The 21460-nt window shown below is 38.7% G+C and overlaps 4 protein-coding genes across 8 annotated transcripts; 3 read left to right on the plus strand and 1 right to left on the minus strand.

Annotated features, from left to right (window-relative positions):
- Positions 1–91: 91 nt before the first annotated feature.
- Positions 92–2675, plus strand: LOC143148392 (uncharacterized). Its single transcript, XM_076314693.1, has 7 exons — positions 92–97; positions 329–627; positions 669–732; positions 1037–1158; positions 1217–1470; positions 2078–2238; positions 2333–2675. The coding sequence occupies exons 1-7, from the start codon at positions 92–94 to the stop codon at positions 2537–2539; spliced, it is 1113 nt and encodes a 370-aa protein (XP_076170808.1). The 3' UTR covers positions 2540–2675.
- On the plus strand, positions 2544–7978 carry LOC143147993 (uncharacterized). 4 transcript variants are annotated; one of them, XM_076313803.1, is made up of 14 exons: positions 2544–2737; positions 2799–2975; positions 3214–3542; positions 3619–3654; positions 3903–4114; positions 4211–4435; positions 4952–5005; positions 5065–5296; positions 5376–5524; positions 5629–5766; positions 5869–6003; positions 6093–6275; positions 6341–6490; positions 6577–7978. In XM_076313803.1, exons 1-14 carry the CDS (start codon positions 2679–2681, stop codon positions 6778–6780), a joined length of 2283 nt encoding a protein of 760 aa, XP_076169918.1. In that variant the 5' UTR covers positions 2544–2678; the 3' UTR covers positions 6781–7978. The 4 variants fall into 4 exon arrangements, 3 of the variants coding, with proteins under 3 accessions (XP_076169918.1, XP_076169916.1, XP_076169917.1); XM_076313801.1 differs by having other exon boundaries at positions 5629–5730; positions 5794–6003; XR_012992379.1 differs by lacking the exon at positions 6577–7978 and having other exon boundaries at positions 5629–5730; positions 5794–6003; positions 6085–6275; positions 6341–6478.
- Positions 7053–12752, minus strand: LOC143147992 (uncharacterized). 2 transcript variants are annotated; one of them, XM_076313799.1, is made up of 7 exons: positions 12462–12752; positions 11525–11632; positions 11066–11447; positions 10487–10993; positions 7742–10287; positions 7437–7651; positions 7053–7364 (listed from the first exon to the last, which is right to left on the minus strand). In XM_076313799.1, exons 3-7 carry the CDS (start codon positions 11424–11426, stop codon positions 7232–7234), a joined length of 3762 nt encoding a protein of 1253 aa, XP_076169914.1. In that variant the 5' UTR covers positions 11427–11447; positions 11525–11632; positions 12462–12752; the 3' UTR covers positions 7053–7231. The 2 variants fall into 2 exon arrangements, with proteins under 2 accessions (XP_076169914.1, XP_076169915.1); XM_076313800.1 differs by lacking the exon at positions 11525–11632.
- Positions 12142–18534, plus strand: Urm1 (Ubiquitin-related modifier 1). The gene is made up of 5 exons (XM_076313804.1): positions 12142–12327; positions 12409–12473; positions 12533–12614; positions 13035–13083; positions 18301–18534. Exons 1-5 carry the CDS (start codon positions 12284–12286, stop codon positions 18367–18369), a joined length of 309 nt encoding a protein of 102 aa, XP_076169919.1. The 5' UTR covers positions 12142–12283; the 3' UTR covers positions 18370–18534.
- Positions 18535–21460: the final 2926 nt, after the last annotated feature.

Here is a 21460-nt window from a genome sequence, read left to right on the forward strand (position 1 = left end):
GAAAAGGGATCGTTGTTTCCCAATTTACGATACTATAAAAAAAAAGCTGTGTTATTGAGTGAAGCAACGGTGTTGTTTCGAAGGTAAAATAATGAAGGTAAAATATTCCTTGTTTATTGAATGCTTTCGCAACATACACCGTACACGAGCCTGTAGAATACATCGAATCGTATAGTATTTATTAGTCCGATTCCTTTGTTTTCGTGTCTACGGGTCTACGTGTAGCGTGGAATACTTTTGTTCGTTTGGCAAACTTAAAGATTTATTTTCAGCGCGGTCAAAGAGAAACGTTCGACGTATTTTACGGAGTACAATTCGATCGTTTCAGAAGCGGCGACCGTGCACGTTGAACTCAACCCGTTCTTCAGGAAATACAGGGGCGTCGATACATGTTCGCGAACTCGACAGATTTCCCATTAAAACAAAAAGTTCCCACGATCTGAAGCGTCGCCGTCTGCAGCGGTGCGGTCCGAAATTACAAAGAAAGACTACAGAGATCAACGAGTTACCTCTGAGGAGGGATGCGTTCGGTTCATTGGAATCTTTGTTCGATCTGAAGAAGCCACTGAATTTGCCGGAAGTATTCTCGTTAACGGTCGAATGTTGTCAAGAAGGACACGTTTATCCGTTCGAGTCGGAGAAACTCGAGAATAGTAAAAATCTCGTAGAATCGTTACATTTGCGACATCGAGCGGATCTCGAGCCGCACATTCTCGAACGGGTGCGATTTTGGTACTAACTGTTTTAAATTATGTAGGAGTTAACACTATCGATGAAATTTAAGACGATCAATGAAAATGATTGAAAAAATATTTCGTCTATTATAGGGACATTTGAAAACGTGTACACAATATCTTAATAGTCTAAACCACTGCTAATAATAATCGATAAATTCGATTGGCCGTTAATCGAAATCGTGTAATAATGATATTTCGTTTCGATATAGCTATAGTAGATAAAACTGAATATTTCACGTGTGTTAACGGGACACGGTTAATTAACGGTATTTATGAAATTAATCTCGAATATTTGGCAGATTTATGCAACCGACGATCACAAGGATAAATTGGGGGAGATCAAAGGGAAGCCGAGCGTTGAAATAGTAACGGAATCGAACGAAATTGAAAGTTCAAGTCCAGTGGAAGAAGAATCATCAACGTAAAGCACGTTCGTAACGTCAACACATTATTTTTCTACTAAATTGATATAATTTTAGAATGACTGATCCCGAGACGGAAGTAACAGAAGTTCTCGAAGAAAGTGCCGAAAAAAGTCCAGAGGAAAAAAGTGTCGAAAAAAGTCCAGAGGAAAAGAGTGCCGAAAAAAGTTCAGAGGAAGTTTTCGTAGAAACTCCCACTGGAGACGATGCAGCCGAAGAAGTCGAAGTCGAAAAAGTCGAAGATTCGGCGGTGGAGAAATCGAAAGTGGGCCAACCTCCAGACTATCTGCTTCCTTCTGGTGTTGGCGAAGGTGCAATGATTTTAACATAAATTCTCTCTTTGTCCACGATACTCGCGGAACTACGATGTATAGGGTGTTTCGAATTTTAACGGCCCAAACTTCGCCAGCGTATTCTAAATGAGAGAAAAAGTATCATCTGAACACATGTCGCTTCGAACTTTATTCAAGGGTTATGGTATTACGAAATCTGAGATAGTAATGTGAATTAATAGAAAAGTGGATAAAGATGAGATCCCTAATGCAATCAATTCGATTTTTAACCGCTATCAACGTTGTATTATCGGTAACGATAGACAGTTTGAGTTGCGACGTTAATCAATCCTGAGAAATTGCTAAAAATATCGTAACACTTTCGATAACCTTAGATAGAAAATATTTACTTGCGTAGATGAAGATAAACTAAGTGTAAACATTATCGATATATTTTCTGACACATTGTATCGAAACTGTTACTATTATTTCGTATTTGTGTCATAACTTTCAAATAAAGCTCTAAACGACGTATGTACGTTTATATAATATAATTACATTAAAATCTTCGTTAAAATCTGCGACACTCCGTATAAGAGGAGAATGCACGGACAGTTCGAATAAATTCGTCGAACATATTTTCCAGGTGTGCCTATCAAGTCCGATGGTCGAAAAGACTCCGTGTTGAGTTCGTCTCCTTTGACCGATGATGCCATAATCGAAGAAATGAAAGAGGCCGATGAACGTTGCGTCGTACTCGCGAAAGAGATCGAACAATTAAAACTCGAAATAGCCAAGTTGACCGTGGTAACGATGCCTCGTAAAATACACCTCTCGATTTTTTCCCGCCCAAATTTCTACGTATTTCTCGTTTCTATCGTATCGTTAATTTCCTCCGCAGAAAAAGGACTTAACGGCGGAGGACACACTAGCGATTCAATCGAAGCAGGACAAGGTTATGAACAAGCTAGCGGAATTCGAGCAGATAACGCAAAAGTTGCAACGATTGTTGGGCTTGACCGTTTTCTCGAGTCTCACCTTCTCCAAAATATTCGATATGCTACCGTATCCCCATACGAAACCTAGCGGGGTACATACCGACTGTTAAAACGAGTAAACACAAAGGGACGTATTGCTGGCGGGTTGAATGAGTGAGTGAGTCATTAATTGATTTGCAGCTCACCGTCGTAGAAGAAGTGGATGGTAAAGAACAAACAGGTTTGGTAGACGAGGCCGGTAGAGAGGTTATGGAAGAACCTAGGGAAGATCTGTTCGATCTGCCTCAAATCGAGTATCCGGAGGACAAGTAGGTTACCAACGTTTCGCGAATCCTCCACGAATCCTAATTTTTTATCGTTTTCATTCAGATTACCGAGAGTGATCGTTTGCGGGCACACGGAGGACGAGATACCGAAAATCATCGTGGCGGACAGCAAGAAGAGGGGCAAAGACAGGTCGCTGCAGAACCTGACGGGGAAGTTGACAGAATCGTTGACCATGCAAGAGAAACTGGTGTTCGAAAATGCGCAACTCGAAGGCGGCAAGTAAGTCTGCGTCTCTCTGTTTCGACCACCCGCTACGTGCGACGGAAAATAATAGATGGTTGATTGGGAGAAAAAAAAAAAGAAAAAAAAAACAAAGAAAAAGAAACAAGAGGCGAGGATCAATTTTCTTGACAACCGTTGCGCAATAGGTGTCTTTAACGTCGGTAAAATTAAATATGTTGACATGAGCCAGGCGAGTTCATCCGTGTTGAAAAAAGTGAACGAATTCGGTACACAGATATAAATTAGAAGAGGCGTTACTGGAGAAGGACTCCGCTGTCGAGAACCTGCAGAGGAAGGTATGCGGGCTACAAGCTGAAATGAGAATAGTCGTGAAGGAGAACACGGAATTGTCTCGTCAGTTAGCTACCTTGAATCAACGAGTCACCGGTCCTTGTTGTTACACCTGTCCAGGCGGTGTTTCGTCCTCGACGTCGAGCCCGTCACCTTTTCGTTCGTTTTCGTACACCAACACGGTGCACCAGGACGACGATTTCTGCCCGTGCAAGTGTTGCCTTCAGCCACAATTTGCCGACACTTCGTCAGCGCACGCCAATTCTTTATGCAGTACGTGCACACCTTGAGAATCGATCAACGATCTTCTTCGTTAAAATTACAGCTTCGTTCGTATTTTTTTTTTCAGTGACACAGAATAGTCAGTCGTATTTACCCAGTGGAGGTGAGTTATCCGCGCGATAAAAGGTTCCGTTCTAGATGGAGATCGACGAATATTAATATTTACAGCGATTAATTGGTCCGATTCGGACGATCACCTGGTCGTTCAAGGTCACTTCGTGATTCCATTGAGGAGTTAGCGTAGTACAGGAACGTCGGTTACAATAGTCGCTTAATTTTCGTTAAACGCAAAATCGTTCGTTTCTCTAACGTCGAGCGAGAAGATTTACAAAAATGTACGAATGTTTACAGATTCGCCACGACTCGCGGGTGGAGCGTCGAGACCAAGAGTTTGTACGGAGAGCAGTGCTTCCTCACAAGTGGACGAAATGTGTTGTCGAAGTCCTGCCGCTGCTAAGACTCCGTGTCTAGGAGCACCACCAACAGGACCGTCGTCGAGAGGGACGTGCCCCGCGAAACTAGAGAACCAACTCGCCTCCTACAGCACCAACAGCAAGCAAATAGTACATTTCAATGTTTAAAACAGTGCATTCGTAACACGATCGAATCGTGCGTTTCAATTTTTTACGTATACTCGCGTGGTCGATGACCATTTCCAGGAGCAACAATTGGGCAACATAGAATGCGAGGTGCGCAACATGCAGATGGAACTCGCCAACGTCCAACGCGAACGCCAACAACTGGAACAACAACGTAAGTTGTTGAAATGCACCGGTCCTTGTGCACCGTGCGGTTGTTGTCCTCCACCAGCTTCATCTTCGGGTTCAATGCCCTACGCACCACCTCCACCGATTCTACCACCAGCTCCCGTACCTCTTGCCAAGGTATCCGTACAATGTCACGATCAACGATCACCCGATCGGCACACCGCTTTGTATAAAAGTAATTACGCTTCAGGTGATCGGGGTCGGTAGCGATTATTCGTTTTATCGAAACTTTTCCATCGACACGAAGAAATGTGAAACATGAAGAATTTTGTATGAAATAAACATATTTTTATAAAGATTTCAAGATCGTTTTTTTTTGTTCGAATTGTAGAAAAATAGTGTGACATTATTCTGTGCGTAATTTATAATTTCGTAGCCGTATTGGACTTAAAATATGATTATTTCATATAAGATTTCCGGCGATGTAAATCGATGATCGAACGTATCGGTTCTTACTAAATTATGTACAGTATAATGTAAACATTCGCTAGACATCGTACTCAGTGAGTACTCACTGAGTACATTAGTACTCAGTGTTAAATGTGACATCGACGCATCTTTTTTTTCATACTTCGTTCCGATTCCAGGGTTAACGAGCACCCAATAAAATTACGTATTTTAAATCGTACACAGATGCCACCTGCACCTTCCTCAACCTGTACTGGTCCTTGTATAAATGCACCTATGGTAAGATTGCACTCCTCGCGGGAAGTTTAACATTTATTAATGCGGATGTTTAACGAAAGGGCGCTAGCACGTGTCCTCAGCAACAGTTACGTGATCTTCGTGAGCAATACGCACGTCTTCAGGATGATTACAAAAACAAATTATGCGAGGTTTCGTGTTTAAGAACAGATGCAGAGAAAATGAAGCAACAAACACGCGAAGCCATCGAAGAGAAAGAGAAATTGGATATCAAGCTGATAGACGCTCTGGAACGTTTGAAGGCGATCGAATCTGAAAAAGATAAATACGAAGGTGATTATTTTGTATCGCATTGTATCTTGTTAACTAATTACGCTGATGTCTACACGTTACGATTAATTTATAACGATAGGTTTTAAAGAGCAAATGATCGAACAGGAACAACAACTAATCGTGATCAAGCAACGTTTTCGGGAATCGCAAGACGAACTCGAGGAATTGCGATCTTTGATTCAAGATCAATCCGGTCAGCTCGAGGATTATCGTAATAAATATTTACAGGTTTCCGTCATCAACATAAAACCTTTCATAGTTTTCGGTATAAGCGTACATGAAATTGACAAAAAAGTAAACAAATGAAAATAAAAATGAAAAAAAAAAAATAGGCGCAACAACAAGTGGAAGAGCAACGCCGGCAACTCGATCTCATGGAGATGGATAACGCGCGAATGAACGAAAATGTGACCTTAGAGATCGGTCGAGTTAAAGTGCGTAATCAATTGTGCGTTTATGTTCGTCAAAGGGTAAACGTTTTGTTATTTTTCCGGTAGAATCAATTCCAAGAGAAGCTCGCCGAACTTGCACCGTTGCCGGATCTTCTCAAACAAACACAAGTAAAATTGCAGGAAGCTCAACAAATGCGCCTGGTCGCTGAACGTAACTGCGAGGAGCTCTCGCGGGAGCTCATAAGTTGCAAGGATAAAATGCAAACTATACAAAATCAGTTGGACATGTTGCGCACCGAGTATCAAGCACTACAGGTCTTTGTACTTGCATTACAGAATTTGCACACCGTTAGATCATCGTCACGTCCGGATACGGTTTGTGATTAACAGATTAAGATTTGCAGGATGAAAGAGGAAATGGATCAGGCCGGTTCGAGGAAATGGAAAGGAGAAACTCCGAACTGCGCCATGAAAACGAACGCATAAAAAATACGCTTGCTAGATTCGAGGAACACGAGGCGCAGTTGCAGAAACGCATCGATGAGAAAATGCACGAAGTTACCCAACTGACAGCGATGCTCGATCAAGTACGTCTATCTTTTTCTATACCTGTGGAAAATAAAATCATTTCAATGGATCGTTCTCTTGAAAGGTTCGAGAAGATTCCGCAAGACAGGTAGCGCGAACGAAGGAGAGGTGCGAGACTATTAGAAGATCGATGCAAGGTCAGATCGCGGAAATGGAAAGACAATTGGCACAATGCAGAGCTACCGCGAGGTCCGCGCAAAAGGATAGAGACGAAGTAATCATTATCATTAAACGATCCATGTTGCACTTACTTCTTTGAATGTTAACTGTAACCCGTATGCGTTACTTTGCAATCTACAGATCAGGCAGAAGATGCAAGGCCAAATAAACAATTTGAACGAGGCGTTTGAACAGGCTCAAGGTCGTATAAGATCACTGCAGGGTCACGTAAACTATCTGAAAACATCTTATAGCAATATCTTCAAGGGTCAAGGGGAGGTTCCACCTGGTGTCCTGCCTGGAGAGATTGGACCAGGATTTGATTCTTGCGACTGTAACTATTAAAAGAATAACAATCAGTGCCCTCGTTCGCGTTGGAATTAAATTCTAACGAGCTGAAAGTTGCCTCACCTTGGAGTCGCATAAATTGTATTGTCCATCCAGAATGTAAAAAAGATTGATTATTTTTCGTGACTACCACTATAGACGAAAGATAAAAAAAAAAATGGTAAATATTACTTTCCACGACATAAAAAATCATGATAAATTTTCTTTGCGAGCAGGTGTTGCGAAAACAACCATTATAATGATAAAAGAATACATCTGGTACAATGTAATACCTTTTTCGACGTATATGTACTTTATTTAATAAATCGATCATGTAATTTTTATATGCAATGAAGTAGAAGAGGTAAATAAGAAAATTTTATGATAGTGCATACATCTTGACTTAAGAAAATTAAAATAATGACCTGTACAAGGAAAAAGCACTTAATTAAAAGACATATTAGTTTCATTAGTTCATGTCAACAGAGTGAAGCATATTGAGCATATCGAGGATTGCATCCGAGCGTGATCGTACTCTCTCCATTTCCATACGAAACTCTTCCAGTTGGGATTCGATCCGTCGTGCATATGCATGGCAGCACCTGTAAGTAATTTATAAAAATGTATTCCGTATGTCATACCTTAATGATACCATTAAAAAAAAAATATGTTACCTATCAGTGCATTGTGTTGAACTCGAATTTATTGGTTCGGGTGTAGGACACTGAGAAGAAATCTTAATTTGTGGAGAAATATTTGTTGCACATGATGACCCTTTCTGATAGTGATTATTTTTATTTGCACCACTGTTGCGACAATCTCCACACCCTCTTAAGAGATCCATAAGAATTCCACGTACCCTTTTGCCGCTTAATCTCCGTTGCCTTGTCTGTGTACAGAAAACATAAGTATTGAAGTGACATAAAAAGATTCAAATAAATTTATTTGATAGGTTGATAATTATTTTTCAGTATCTTACTTCAGGTGTTTCGTTAGATCGTTTGGGCGGGATTAAAAGATCGTCTTCATCATCGTTAGAAAGACTATGACTACATGTCTGTTTTCCTGAACTATCGTAACCATGCATATTGCCCAAAGATGATTTACGCATACAAGAAGTGTCCCTAACGGTATTGCAACATTTTGATGACTGTAGGCTGTTATCCGATATATTTTGAAGAGAACTTCGACACGTCTTATTATATTTGCAAATTACTTCGTTTATTTCAGCAGAAGTATTCACAGTATGTTCATGTAGATGACCATTTGAATCAGATGTGAATGTATTTTTGCATGAATTCCTTCGAATTCCTTTAATGTGAAGTTTATCTTTATTAGGAATCGGATTATCATCGCATGTTCGTTTTTCGTGATACGAACCGCAGTTACATTCTTTATCCGCAAATTCTGTATGATGTATACTACAGGAATGTAATTTTTCTTGTGAACTTGCAATACTTTTACATGTCGGCCATTCTTTACGATGTTTTGCAGAATCGCAATCACAAGAAGGAATATATGTACTTGGAGTAAAAATGTTGCTCTCGCATCTCTTATCACTTATATCATTTTCTAAGGAAGGTGATTTTGTTGTATTCGGCGACAAAGAATGACAACATTGAGAAATATTAGATCTATCGATTTTTAATGGGATCTTTTGTTTTTTATTAGTTGAACACACAAGTGGGCTGCCATTAAATCTAATTTGTGGTGTTTTTTGCCAGCAAGAACACGTTTTCTGTTCAGTCGATTTTATTGATATTTCCATGTCGTCTTCATTATCGCTCGTACATTCTTCACTTACTTCCTTACCCCAAACGCTAATTGTGCCATTTATTTCAGACATTCTTACTTCAAGGTTACCCAGTAAATATGGACCACATTCTTGGATATGATTCTTTTCATTATCTAATTTATCTTTTGTTGGTTCTTCTGCTTGAATTAAGAAACTTCTATTCAAGCTATTTTCATGTTCCCTGTATATGAAACATTTTACACTGTCATCCTGATCATTAGTTTCTTCTGTTTGATTTTCTGTAGGTAAAGAATTATCAATACTTTTATTAACAGGTCCATTTTGCTGTTGCTCTGTTTTTACATTTGTATGTACCTCTGAATATTTAAATTTCGAATCAACTATGTCGGTGTGATTTTTCTTTTCCGATTCGATAGTCGTGTGAGGTATTTTATATGGTTGAATAAAAGTAGAAGACCCAAGCATATCTGTTGCTTTTCGTTTTTTAGAACTTGAAGTATGAAGTGGAGAATTGTAGTCCAAATTTAGTTGGTCTGTTGAATTTTCATTTGTTCGTTTCTTCGAATTTTTTACTAGAGGGCTTTCAACTTTTGTTTTACCTTTTGTTATATTGGAAAGAGTCTGCAATATTCGAGACGAAGTAATAAATGCTCGAGACAATGGAAGTGCTAATTTTCTTGGAGTACCATCAGTAAGTACTAAGCTATCATCGGAATTAAGAATTGTTGTTAAATCAGGTGGTTTAATAGATATTGCTGGACTACAAGCACTGTCTGCCCAATGATCGATAGAACTTATCGTAGATGCAACGCTACTACTGGATATTTTATTACTTGTTTCACCTGAATTTTCAATTGTTTTTGAATTGGTTACAGGTTCTACAATGGTTTCAGTTTGCACAGATGCAATTTTCATTTTACATGTCTTATTTTCATTTTCATATTTTGCCAACGATTCTTTCAGAGCATCTAATTCTAGTTTCATTTTCATATTTTCTGCTAATGTTTTTTGATAAGCATTTTGTAAATTATGGAATTGAGCATCTTTTTGAGAAAGTTGAGCTTTAAGTTGTTTTACTTCAATATTTTCTGCAGTGGTTCCTTCTGATGCATTTACTTTTGTAAAATTTAAATTTTCTGATTCATCCTGTGTTGTTCGGATACTTTTAACATTCTCAATCTTCAGTGGACAGCTTGTGTTACTGTTCTCAATTTCTTGTACATTCATCATCTCTACTTCATTGTATGTTTCAGGTTCATTAGCCTTTTCCTGAATCTTGTGTCTTTGTACAGTTAATTCTTCTTTTTGTCCAGTATTGGAAGTACCATGCATATATTCCTCATAACTTAATGTACGTAGATTGAAAAGTGTTGGTGCTTGCTGATGACCATTAACCAGAGAAGGTTGATCTATGTTATTAAATTTTAGCTTCCCATCAGAAGTATTTTGATATTCGACATTACATGTCTTAACATCTACAGAACCGTTTTGTTTTTCTAATTTATCATCGCTACCGGATGCACGTTTCTCATTTTGAATGTCACTGCATTTGTTCATTTCAGTGTCCTTTTGAATATGCGTATATTGGTTTTCAGTTATTCTAATATTAATTTTATTATTATCACCATTTTCTACTATTTGGGCTGTGTTATACACGGAATTGCCATCTTCGTCATTTTCTTCACGTTGTAAATCCTTAATAGCTTTTTCTGCATAATCTTTTATAACTTTGTTAGTAACCGTTGCTTTTAATTGATCAGTGTCATTGTCTATAACCAAAAAGTAAAAATTTTTTTTATTCATTACTTAATAATAATTTTAGAACTTGGTTATTCAGATGTATGAAAGATTGTCCAATTCTGTTTTTCGATAAATGTATTTCAACGTGCAATCATACCTTCAATTTCTAGCAGACATATCTTTCAAATTTGAATATCCAAATTCTAATAAACCAAAGAAACTTCTTACTTTCAGTTTCATCAGCATGTTTGAGGGCTATATACTCTTGTACTTTGGTACGTCTTTCTATCGATTTTCTATTTCTTTCTTTTATATCTTTAATATAACGTTTTACTCTGCTTTCAACATGCTGATACTTAAGAGGTGTTGATTGTTTTTTATGCGCGACAGAATATACAATAGGATTGGGTTGTAAACCTAAATAATTCTGTCCAAAAACATTTATACTATGTCTTTTCTTATTATACGGAGAATGAACATTGTTCTTAGAGAAACTTAAGTCTTGTAACGACAAACTTCTTTCTTTATGATGTTGTTTTAATCTATTGTTTAAGATAAAATCATCAGAAGCCCTATCGAAACATTCTTGTTCATATTCTGTGTTAGCATCTTCATCATCATCATTGTATAATCTTAAAGGATTTCCATCATCATCCTCTTCCTCCTCGTCTTCGTCTTCTTCGTGTTCCAACATTATATTTCTATGTTCACTTTCAAGAACCATTTCATCCATATCTGCAATTACAATAGTAGTAAATGTATCAAATATTGTTCTATCGTTAAATAATACTTTTATTTGTCGCTTACCTTCGCTGTCTGCAAATTCATCGTCTTCATCGTCATTGGAGGCACGAGTACTCTCTTCGCCAGATGATAATACATAAATTATCCTGCCTCCTCCTTGATCATCATTGGGATAAGGACTTCGACTGTGGTCTTCCTCCATAGGTATTCTGTCTTGTTGTTTTGCATTACTGACATCTGCATCTTCGCGTCTCGACGGACTCGATACACTGATATATGTTGGCATTTCTTCGTCTTCCAACATAGGTACTTCTGTTTCATTGTTTAACATGCTTGTTCCACTTTTCGATTGTTCACTAGTGCGATTTCCCGCATTCATTTCTGTATCGGTTTCTTCCGAAGTATGTTCGTTTTCTTCTGACATCGCGCAAGTTGATATCAAACACTAGAAATATTATAATTATGCGGGATTCTATAATTACAAGTATTTCAAAATTATATGAATACGTATTGACTGCGCACTATTCGATTTTCTTCGTATTTAACGCGTGCGATCACACTTCCCTGACGACCGCCATTACAGCTGCCGCCGATGGCACCTGCATTTCAGTCCGGTTGCACATTCTACATCTTTACAAAATCTCTTTCATTGTGTATTTACTTAAATATATCTGAACTGTCCATAATACTTTTAAACGACAATTTTTATTTCCCGAACGATAAATGTTACACACGAAAATACAATATTTGCGTCTCAATTAAATATATAATTATTGTGGGACTAATGACCCGCGAATATACAGGGATGTGTTTTAAGTTTGATACGAGGGGCACTTGTTCCTCATTTTACTTTAAATTTTCAATCGTAATGGCTATTTTTAACATTAGTTTGTTTACTTTTTATAATGAAAAATGGAAAATACGTTTTACCGATTGATACAAAAATGTATTATTTTTTATTAAACAACGAATAAAAGTACAGGCTTATTCGTTACTGAAACTTGTGCGCATGCTCTTGCAAAATAGAACAAAAATTTAAAAAAAAGAAACGTGGAAAGGCCCAGAACGAAATATGTATTTTAAAGAAATTTTGTACACTAGAATTAATATTTTAGCACGTGTGAATTGTACACTACTGGCTTGCTGAATCGAAGGAACGTGGAATCGAGCCGCAATGTCACTCATATTGTTTCTATCTGCGGTGAATGATTGTTTACTGTAAATACGACCCGACAGTTGATAATTTTGTAGAGTAAATATATGTAGACATAATTTAAAAACATGTCTTCCGAAAAAAGTGGAGTTCCGGTGAACATTGAATTTGGGTAATGTTAAAACATAACCCAACATAACCCAACTTTTTATAAAGTCGTATTATATCTAATCAATCTGCTAAATAATTTCAGTGGTGGGGCGGAACTACTTTTCGATAAGAAGAAAAAGCACGAGGTGAACTTACCTGGAAATGAGTGTAAGTTCGATGAATATTCCTCGATCGGATGTTTTAATTTGCTAGGTAAAATTTTGTAGGGACGATACAGAGGCTACTATTCTGGATAAAAGATAATCTCTTGAAAGAGCGACCGGAACTTTTCTTGCAAGGAAATACCGTGTAAGTTGTTAATTTATTCGACAATTCAATACCAGTGCTGTAAACATTTCAAATAGCACATTGAAACGATGTACCGGAAAGATTTCCTGTTTGGCACGCATAAAGTTTACAGTGACACGTGTGTAGCACCACAAACACAATACGGTATGTTGTGCTAATTCGCACTTGCCAATTTGAGCGATATGTGAATTCAAGATGGAGACTATCTAAAAAGTACGACGGTGCTACTTGAGATGGCACCACGGTTCAGTTTGAAAGAACTATTCCTTGTTCGCGGTAGAATATACAATTTTTAAAGAATTACTAAAAATTCATATCCCGCCAATTGATTCGTATTTTTGTATAAATATATTTAATTTTATCTCTACGTGAACATATACGCTACACGTCTCATTACTATACATTGTGTTATGTGTGCAGGCGACCGGGAATCTTAGTTCTTGTAAACGACACTGACTGGGAATTATTGGTAAGTATGTTATTACGAGATATAGAATAGCTTTAACAAATAGTGGACGGATTGGGGATTCGCTCTCGTACTATTTCCGTGCCACTTTCAACGTTATTGGTTTATCGCAATTCAGTGTAGGAATTGAGATTAAATATTGCGAGATTTAATTATTGTAGAATATAACATAGATGTATCATGTTACAAAATCACATCCGGGATACAGAATAGACGTTTCATTTTACGAGAATTGGTGTCACGCGATCTGAAATACCGACTTCGTAAAATATTAGTGATTTTGAAGCAACATTTTTATCTAAGAATGATAATTCTGGGAAGTAGATTCAAATGAACCATAGAAGTCGGTAAAGGTAATAAAAGTAGGAAAGTCGTCTCTACATATCATTTGTGGACAATTGGTCTTAGAAAATATTACAACAATAAGGTCTGTTAATCCTCACGGATGAAATTTGAAACATTTTAGCAACATGGAAGTAAGAGTACTTTTTAAAGTTACAGGTTGGATACTCTAACAGCTTAATACAATTTTTCAAGTCATTCCGAGCCACGTAGTATCGTATATTTCACGGGAGGAACGATCAAACGACACTAAACTTTCGTATCTCATTCTTTGAGAATGGAAGCAAACCAGGGTAAGAAAGAAAACTTCTCGTGATGCACGAAACGAATTTATTAAAGTGCATCAGAGTTACACACGTTTTCTTACGTTTTCTTCAAATATTCCAAGTTTCGTACATTCTTACGCGATACAACATTTTTCGATATTACGATACAATGGAATCAAAGTTCCATCGATCTCCCTCGATCTAATAAAAACGAGATTACTAAATCGTGGAGGTGGAAGTCTACATGGTCAAGACTTACGAAGAATTACATTCTACAATTCGAACCGTCTACACGGTCGGTCACTTGCTTATGCAACTAGCAGAGGTGACCGAGGTGAAGCGAGGAAGCGAGCAAAAATAAGCTAAAGATTGGATAATTGCTTGGCAGAGTACATATACTCGTACATGGTGTCTTCTGTCTTTGTTTCCTGATATATCTAGCTAAGGTAGCCAAAATAAATTTATACAAAAGATTAAATGCAGTCATGCAATAACAAAAAAATAAACATGGAGAAACAAGTACAAATTAAAATCGGAGAACAAATACAGATATGTTGGAACAAATAAAATAAATTAAACAAAGAAAAAACTGAAAAAAAGAAAAAATTGGAGAGTGGTCGCCATAGATGATCCATCCTGGAATGAAATTTTCGACAACCGGCCCCTCTATTTATATCCACCACAAGGTAACTTACCGATGGTTTTTAAGCCATAATTCGTACAACAACATTATTAATAATTATAGAAACGATGGTCCTACGACGGTTGTTAATACTTATAATAAATAAACATCGAGATGTTGCAAAATCTGTAAAGGCAAATGTTTCCCGTGATTGTTTGTTCCTCTACGATTCTTAGCTTAGCTTTAAACTTAAACTAAGTTAGTCTAAAGGCCACCATGTACGATTATCTGTACCCTGCCAAACAATTATGGAATTGGTAGCTTAGTTTTGCCAGCTTCCCCGTTTCTCAGTCCGGTCACCCCTAATAGTTGCATATGCAACTGACCGGTCGTGTAGCTGGTCCGAACGGTCAGTTGCTGTCTCTTCCGGTGCGCCCACTTACAGAGGAAGATGTTGCAAACACCGATCGTAGGAGAGGACTCTCTCTTTCGTAATTCTTCGTAAGTCTTGACCACGTGGACTTCCATCATCTCGTTTGTATTACATTGAGGGTGATCGATGGAACTTTGATTCCATTGTATCGTAATAACGAAAAATGTTGGATCGCGTAAGAATGTACGAAACTTGGAATATTTGAAGCAAACGTAAGAATACGAGTGTAACTCTGATGCACTTTAATAAATTCGTTTCGTGCATCACGAGAAGTTTTCTTTCTTACCCTGCTTTGCTTCCATTCCCAAAGAATGAGATACGAAAGTTCAGAGTGTTGTTTGATCGTTCCTCTCGTGAAATATACGTTACTACGTGGCTCGGAATAACTTGGAAAATTGTATTAAGCTGTTAAACTACCCAGCCTGTAACTTTAAAAAGTATTCTTACTTCCAAGTTGCTAAAATGTTTCAAATTCCATCTGTCCGTCCCCGTTTCTCCAAAATGTTCCGAGTTCCATTTACTTTGACATCGAGCCGCGTAAGTGGACAGGACCGATCGTTACAGTGTTTCCATTATCGATACGCTTTCTTATCACGAGAGTTTGTATCCGTAATCGATAAAGACGGAACGCCGAAGACACTGAACGGTGTCGTCAGGGGATGGCCTCTCGGTGATCCTTGAACGGTCGAGTGAATTTGTTCACGCTACACGAACAAAGTGAGTCGGGTTCCTCGTCGCTAATAGGTTAGAAACTTATAATCCTTCGCGCACGTTGGCGGTACTTCGGGTTCGTTTCGTCTCCGAAAGGCAATAACCCATCCACGGGACACATCTGCCCGCGACATCTGACAAACGTTCGGCGAGAGAGTATCCATTTCGTCGTTGGATCTCCCCCTCTTCTTTTTTTTTTTATCCAAGCGAGTCGCATAATCGACCTACGTGTGTAGTTACGGTAACACCCGTTACCACCGAGAACGAAGAGAAATAAGAGAACGACCGCGGACGCGGTCGTGAAAGGGCGCAAATGACCCAAAGGCATGCCACACCCACCGGCGAAATTATCATTTTAAATTTGTAAATGTACAAAACGCGAGCGCTATTAGGATGTGCTTCCTGAAGCACCCTCGAGGAGAAAGAGCCTCGAGAAGCGGGACTGGCGGCACGGTTTGCGGTGGGGGCCAGAGAGCAGACGCGGGAAAGATGATGGCTTCAGCCATTATTATGATAATACCAACGTTTCTCGAAGCTTCTCTCGTATGCTTCGACTGCCGCGGCTCCTTGTCCTTTCTACTCTTTTTCTATCCCCACTCTACTCCCCTTCTCTCTCCACCCACCATACCCCCCCCCCCCCACTCTAACCCTCTGTCGCGTTGAGCGAGCTTACGTGTACGTTGTCCTTTTCTCGCTCTGTCCACCGTCTGGCGCGCGTCGTCTCGGTCGTCTCTCTCTCTCTCTCTCTCTCGCTCCGTTTTTCGTCGTTTTCGACTCGTAAATTAAAAGGGAGAGCCAACGTCCCGGCCGCGAGCTCGCACATTTTCGCTCGTATCGCTCGCCGCCCTCCTCCCCCCTCCACCTCTTTGCGTGGCTTGTTCGCGATTCGACAAATTCGTCGTGTCGTTCGTACGTCGCCGTCGCTTGTAGGATCGCATTAAAGCGGATGGCTTGGCGCGCGCGTTCGTTGAATCTCAACCGGGGAACATCCGACGAGACACTTTTTCCCTCTCTCTCCCTGTAACCGAGGCTACGCACACACACTTACACCACGGGGATCGTGACGCAAGAGAGACACCCCACAGGTCGCAGTATCTTTCTTCTTCTCGCTCCGTGATCGAACTTTCCGTGAAATATAACAAAGTTGAATATATTCTCTCCACGGGGATAAATTTATCATCGATGATTTTTCCCGAAATACACTACTCCTCTCCCGACGAACCTTTTTTTTGCATTACGGTGTCACGATATTAATAATCTTCTTCTCGCTGTTGAATTAATAGGTACTTGGAAAAGACCGTGAGGAATTAATTTTGTAATTTTTTAATATCGTACATACGAACGTAGTGGTGCTCGTTTAAAACACTAGGACTAGCAAGGAGGTTAATTTAACTTGTTTTAAACTTCTTTGACGTTAAGTTAATGTTGTGAAGGATGGAAGGAGAGAGAGAGAGCGTTTCATCCCGGGTCTGCTAGACTTATTTTTTAGTAGTATGGCATCCTAAGAAGGCTCTGACTTATACTAGTTGCTCAATAAATTTTGAGCACCTAACCTAACCTAGACCTAACCCTGACTTATACTAGGTTGTTCAATAAGTTTTGTCGTTCGATAAAATTTTATTGAACAGTAATAGTATACTAGGTTGCTCAATAAATTTTGAGCACCTAACCTAGACCTAACCTAACCTTGATTTATATACTATACTAGGTTGTTCGATAAAACTTATTGAACAGTATACTGTTCAATAAGTTTTATAAAACGACAATACTTATTAAACAACCTATTACGTCTGGATATTGGAAGATCGGTAAGGGATCGTATATATACCGATCAAAGCTGGTACGAGAACTTGTGGGAAACGGTCAGTGATTAGTTTCCCTCTGGTGGTGAGTATGAGAAGTACCGCCACACTTCTTTTTAAGATTACTCAAATATTAACGGTGTCTTTGCCTACAATATTCGTGGACAATTATCAAAATAGACAACTAATGATATTCGTAAATTAATTCGCCCTTTTTCCATCTAATTTCAAAGATACGTATATGATCTGATAAAAATAGTAATGCATTTACCGTTGGTAGTTCTAGTGTTAAATTCAAATCAATCGAAGATTGGCGTTGAAACGATCGCGCAACGATTTCATCCCAAGAATTGTCCCGAGATTCTCCACGAGGAGAGAGAATACACCTAGAGAAAGTAAAGATAATCGATTTTGAGCATTTCAAATGTTTCGTCACTTTATCCTCGTAAGAACGATACCGATATATCGGCGAGGTCCTCCCGATTAAAACGAGTCCAAACACGACGTACATCCGACGAATTTTATTCCCAATTATTTAACAGTCCCGAATAGCGAAAATAATAGAACAACGGTGAAACTTCACCAATTTGTGCCGTGTTTGGACTCATTTCGATCGGGAGAATCTCACCGATCCGTCGACGCCATTGTCGCGATGATGAAACGTGAAAGGTGGAAATTAAAATTTTCGTAAATTGAACGATTCGTCGCGATGCCCGCGGCGTCTCTTTGATGTTCTCGAGCTCGATCACCGTTCTATGGCTCACCGTTCTTTTCACACTCGCTCCTGCTCCGCTCTCGTTCTTTGTTCATAGGATCGGATTACGCGCAGCTCGACACACACTGAGTTGCGTGAGGATTGGTGTGAGGGGGGTCATTGAAATTTAGACTAGACAGTTTGAAATTCAAACTGGCAATGTACATATATCCTACTTTGTATAAACACGATTCTTCGTGTCGATGTGAATAAAAAAAAAAAAAAAAACTCGCTGTTTCGTAACACCGGACAGTTGACATCGGTCTTAACGATCTTATCGAAATTTTCAGGGCGAAGGGAGCTACAAATTGCGCTCCGGTGACACGATACTGTTCATATCCACGTTGCACGGAGGATAGGCGCAAGAGGAGAACGGTGGCAACGATCGACGAAGAGTGAACAGCCACGGGGCGCTGTTCCTCGATTTCTTCGGTGAAAGTGAAAGCTCTCCCCGTGCTTTTGCATCGATACGAGACGGTTGTACGCGTGCACATTGTCAGAGAATAAAGTGTTCGTTCCCACGACGTGCGTCAGAGATGTGCCACGTAACGACTATAACATTACGGCTGACAGTTTGGCCGTTCTCCAAGGTACCCCGTATTATTGCTCCTCCCTTCTTCGTTTCCCCACCTTCCCTCGCTACACGGCTAACGGGCCGTACCATGTCCCTTGTTTCCTCGTTCGAAGACGCGATCCACCCGCTTTCGTGTTCGACACTTACGATTTTCACGCTGCTGCGAAGCTTTGAATCGTCACGTGATCAACCCATTCGCTGTCGACCACGAGACACCGCGTATTTCGCTGTACAAGTTTCGATCGATTGCAAATGATCGTGGAACAAGTTTATAGCCGTTTTGACTTACAAATTTTTAGAAAGAATGAATAATTATTTTATACAATAATACTTTTTTTTAAAAACAACGAATTTGGTATCACTTTTTATTAGTAAAGTATATAGCTTAGATGATTAGGTTGTGCATTAGTAGTTGTATGTGTAGGTATTGTTAAAATTAAAATACTTTTATTGTTGCGGTCGTGCATGATAAGTTCTGAAGCAGGAATCGATGCAGAGAGCTGGCTCTTTGGGAAACACTGGACAAATGGATTCTACACTTTGTATAAGTGTACTTCTTGTCTGTAAATCAAACGACAGAAAGACGAGGAGACTGGACCTACGCTTCGCCTAATTCTCCACAAGAGGTCTCCACGTTCGATGCTAAGCGGTCAGATTGCATAGGCGTAGAATCTCCGTGACGGTGAGAAAAGGTACAAAGCCGAGTTTATGGGGTTCTCGTCGCGTAATAAAATTTTTCACGAATCTTTATAAAATGGTACCTTTGGTACAGATCTGAACGAGAACACACTTTGAAGAATAATGGTAAAACGTGATCAAAATTTACATACAAACCTAAAATACAAACAAGGCACTGTAAAAGTTTTATAAACGATTATTTACCGCAAATATTGGGTTGTTCGGAAAGTAATTTCGTTTTCCAAAATGGAGAATATATAATTTGATAAAATCTTTGTACACTCCAAAAAAATCGTGTTTCATTTTCATCAAAAAAAAAGAAAAAAAACGAAATGACTTTCCGAACAACCCAATACAATAGGAAAGTTATTAAAAATACAAACGAAACGATAAACGGAAGAAGAAAATTTTACCCGATACTCGTTCTCGACACTAATCGTTACTCGATCGATGTAATCGGTAAACAGAGATCTCGTGAACGAGGTGAATTGAATTTTCGTTTCTCGATGGAACAAAAATGAAGTTTCGGGTAGTGGCTCGGGAAAATCAGTCGTGAAATCGCGATCGTATTCGAAATTCAGCCGTTCGTCGCTCCGAGTCTATTAAAGTGACATTTCGTGCTGCCAAGTTCACGGAGGAGGATCTTTTCAAGGAAAAAATGAGAAAACTTCCGCGAACTCTGTATAATTAATTACTGGCGGTAGTTCTTTACGGTACACGATAAAGATCGTATCGAGGGTCTCTCAACTTCTGCGGAAGTTAATCAACTCTGTTCCGCGATGTCTGCGATTCTCCTTTACCTTCATCGATCGCCTCCTTCCCCCTGCTTTCACATCGGCACCGCATTCCGGTTAATATTATCCGCGAGCGACGTCGACGCTACTGTGAACTAGATTTCGCGATATCGGAGCCAATCAGCCGTTAGAGGATCGATGGGGGCGTCGCCTTCGTCGTACAATAAACCGACGAGAAACAGTACCACCAATTAATCATTCGCGCGGACGACCTCGAGGAAAATGAATGAAAACCGTCTAACGAGCATCGACTGTGAACGAGAAACGATCGTTCCGTCTGTCGTTTCTTTTCCTTTCTTCTTTTTGTGTTTGTGTGTGTGTTTGTGTGTGCGTGCACGCGCGCGTATGTACATACACTAAGGTTCAAAAGTTTAAAATCACGGATATCGTCTGTTGTCATTTATTAAAGAGCAAACAAGACACGGTTAAATTGTTTTCTCTTGTTAATCGAACTTAAGATTTATAATTAAAATTAAAATTTTTTTTATTTCGTTTTTTGACTTTTGGACTTTTTTTCTAGCGATGGTATGTCTTGATTTATGTCTTGATTGGTACTTGGTAATTTTGTCACAGTTATTGGTACTTTAAAATCATTTTCAAATTTGTAGGAATTTTTTTAAAGATGGCACTACTGTTCGATGAACATATATGAAGTTTCGTGTAGATCTGTCGATTTATTTGTATGTTTACAGTTGCTATGGTATTTTTTTACAATGGAAAAAATGACAAAACTTATTGACTAGTATTTGTAGAAGTATTGTTCGTTGAGTGTCTCCTTTGGTTTGTAAATATTCTATGATTTTGTTTTAATTATTGGAGGGTTGGTCGTAATTGTGACCAGTCATTCTGTTTATTATTTTCCAAAATCAGTAATCTTTGAAGATATCAGAGAATAATAATTACTAATGAGAGAAAATGGAAATTAAACGTTCAGAAACTATTGCAAGCTGTGAAAGTATATACTGAATGAATTATGCTTTAGCAAACAATATTGATTTAAAATACAAAGGAGTTCCAAGTAACGGATCTCTCCTTTAAAGCAAAAAACTTCTATCTTACAACTTTCGTATTAAACTTTTCAACCTTTCAACTTTTCTTGGAGTAAACAACACATTCATGATACTACTATACAACTTCCACATCAAACTTCTCAACTTTTCTTACAAAAAGTAACACATTGATAATTAATATTTTTACACAACTTCCACATCAAACTTTTCAATTTTTCTTACAAAAAGTAACACATTGATAATTATTATTTTTACACAATTTTCACATGAAACTTTCCAACCTTTCTTACAAAAGAAACTACATTGATAATTAATATTTTTACACAATTTTCACATGAAACTTTCCAACCTTTCTTACAAAAGAAAACACATTGATAATATTTTTACATAATTT

This window comes from Ptiloglossa arizonensis, chromosome 6 (genome assembly GCF_051014685.1).
Source record: "Ptiloglossa arizonensis isolate GNS036 chromosome 6, iyPtiAriz1_principal, whole genome shotgun sequence".
Taxonomy (NCBI): domain Eukaryota; kingdom Metazoa; phylum Arthropoda; class Insecta; order Hymenoptera; family Colletidae; genus Ptiloglossa; species Ptiloglossa arizonensis.

What these genes read in the sequence shown, in the direction of transcription:
- LOC143148392 (XM_076314693.1), top strand. An exon ending in CTCGAACGGGTGCGATTTTG is followed by an intron (nt 733 to 1,036) that starts GTACTAACTGTT and finishes AATATTTGGCAG; the next exon opens with ATTTATGCAACCGACGATCA. An exon ending in AAATAGCCAAGTTGACCGTG is followed by an intron (nt 2,239 to 2,332) that starts GTAACGATGCCT and finishes TTTCCTCCGCAG; the next exon opens with AAAAAGGACTTAACGGCGGA.
- LOC143147993 (XM_076313801.1), top strand. Translation starts at nt 2,679, where the DNA reads ATGGAAGAACCTAGGGAAGATCTGTTCGATCTGCCTCAAATCGAGTAT. An exon ending in GCACCAACAGCAAGCAAATA is followed by an intron (nt 4,115 to 4,210) that starts GTACATTTCAAT and finishes GACCATTTCCAG; the next exon opens with GAGCAACAATTGGGCAACAT. An exon ending in CTCCCGTACCTCTTGCCAAG is followed by an intron (nt 4,436 to 4,951) that starts GTATCCGTACAA and finishes AATCGTACACAG; the next exon opens with ATGCCACCTGCACCTTCCTC.
- LOC143147992 (XM_076313800.1), bottom strand. Translation starts at nt 11,426, where the DNA reads ATGTCAGAAGAAAACGAACATACTTCGGAAGAAACCGATACAGAAATG. An exon ending in TGAATTTGCAGACAGCGAAG is followed by an intron (nt 10,994 to 11,065) that starts GTAAGCGACAAA and finishes TTGTAATTGCAG; the next exon opens with ATATGGATGAAATGGTTCTT. An exon ending in GATCTAACGAAACACCTGAA is followed by an intron (nt 7,652 to 7,741) that starts GTAAGATACTGA and finishes TTCTGTACACAG; the next exon opens with ACAAGGCAACGGAGATTAAG.
- Urm1 (XM_076313804.1), top strand. Translation starts at nt 12,284, where the DNA reads ATGTCTTCCGAAAAAAGTGGAGTTCCGGTGAACATTGAATTTGG. An exon ending in GAACTTACCTGGAAATGAGT is followed by an intron (nt 12,474 to 12,532) that starts GTAAGTTCGATG and finishes AAAATTTTGTAG; the next exon opens with GGACGATACAGAGGCTACTA. An exon ending in TTCTTGCAAGGAAATACCGT is followed by an intron (nt 12,615 to 13,034) that starts GTAAGTTGTTAA and finishes TTATGTGTGCAG; the next exon opens with GCGACCGGGAATCTTAGTTC.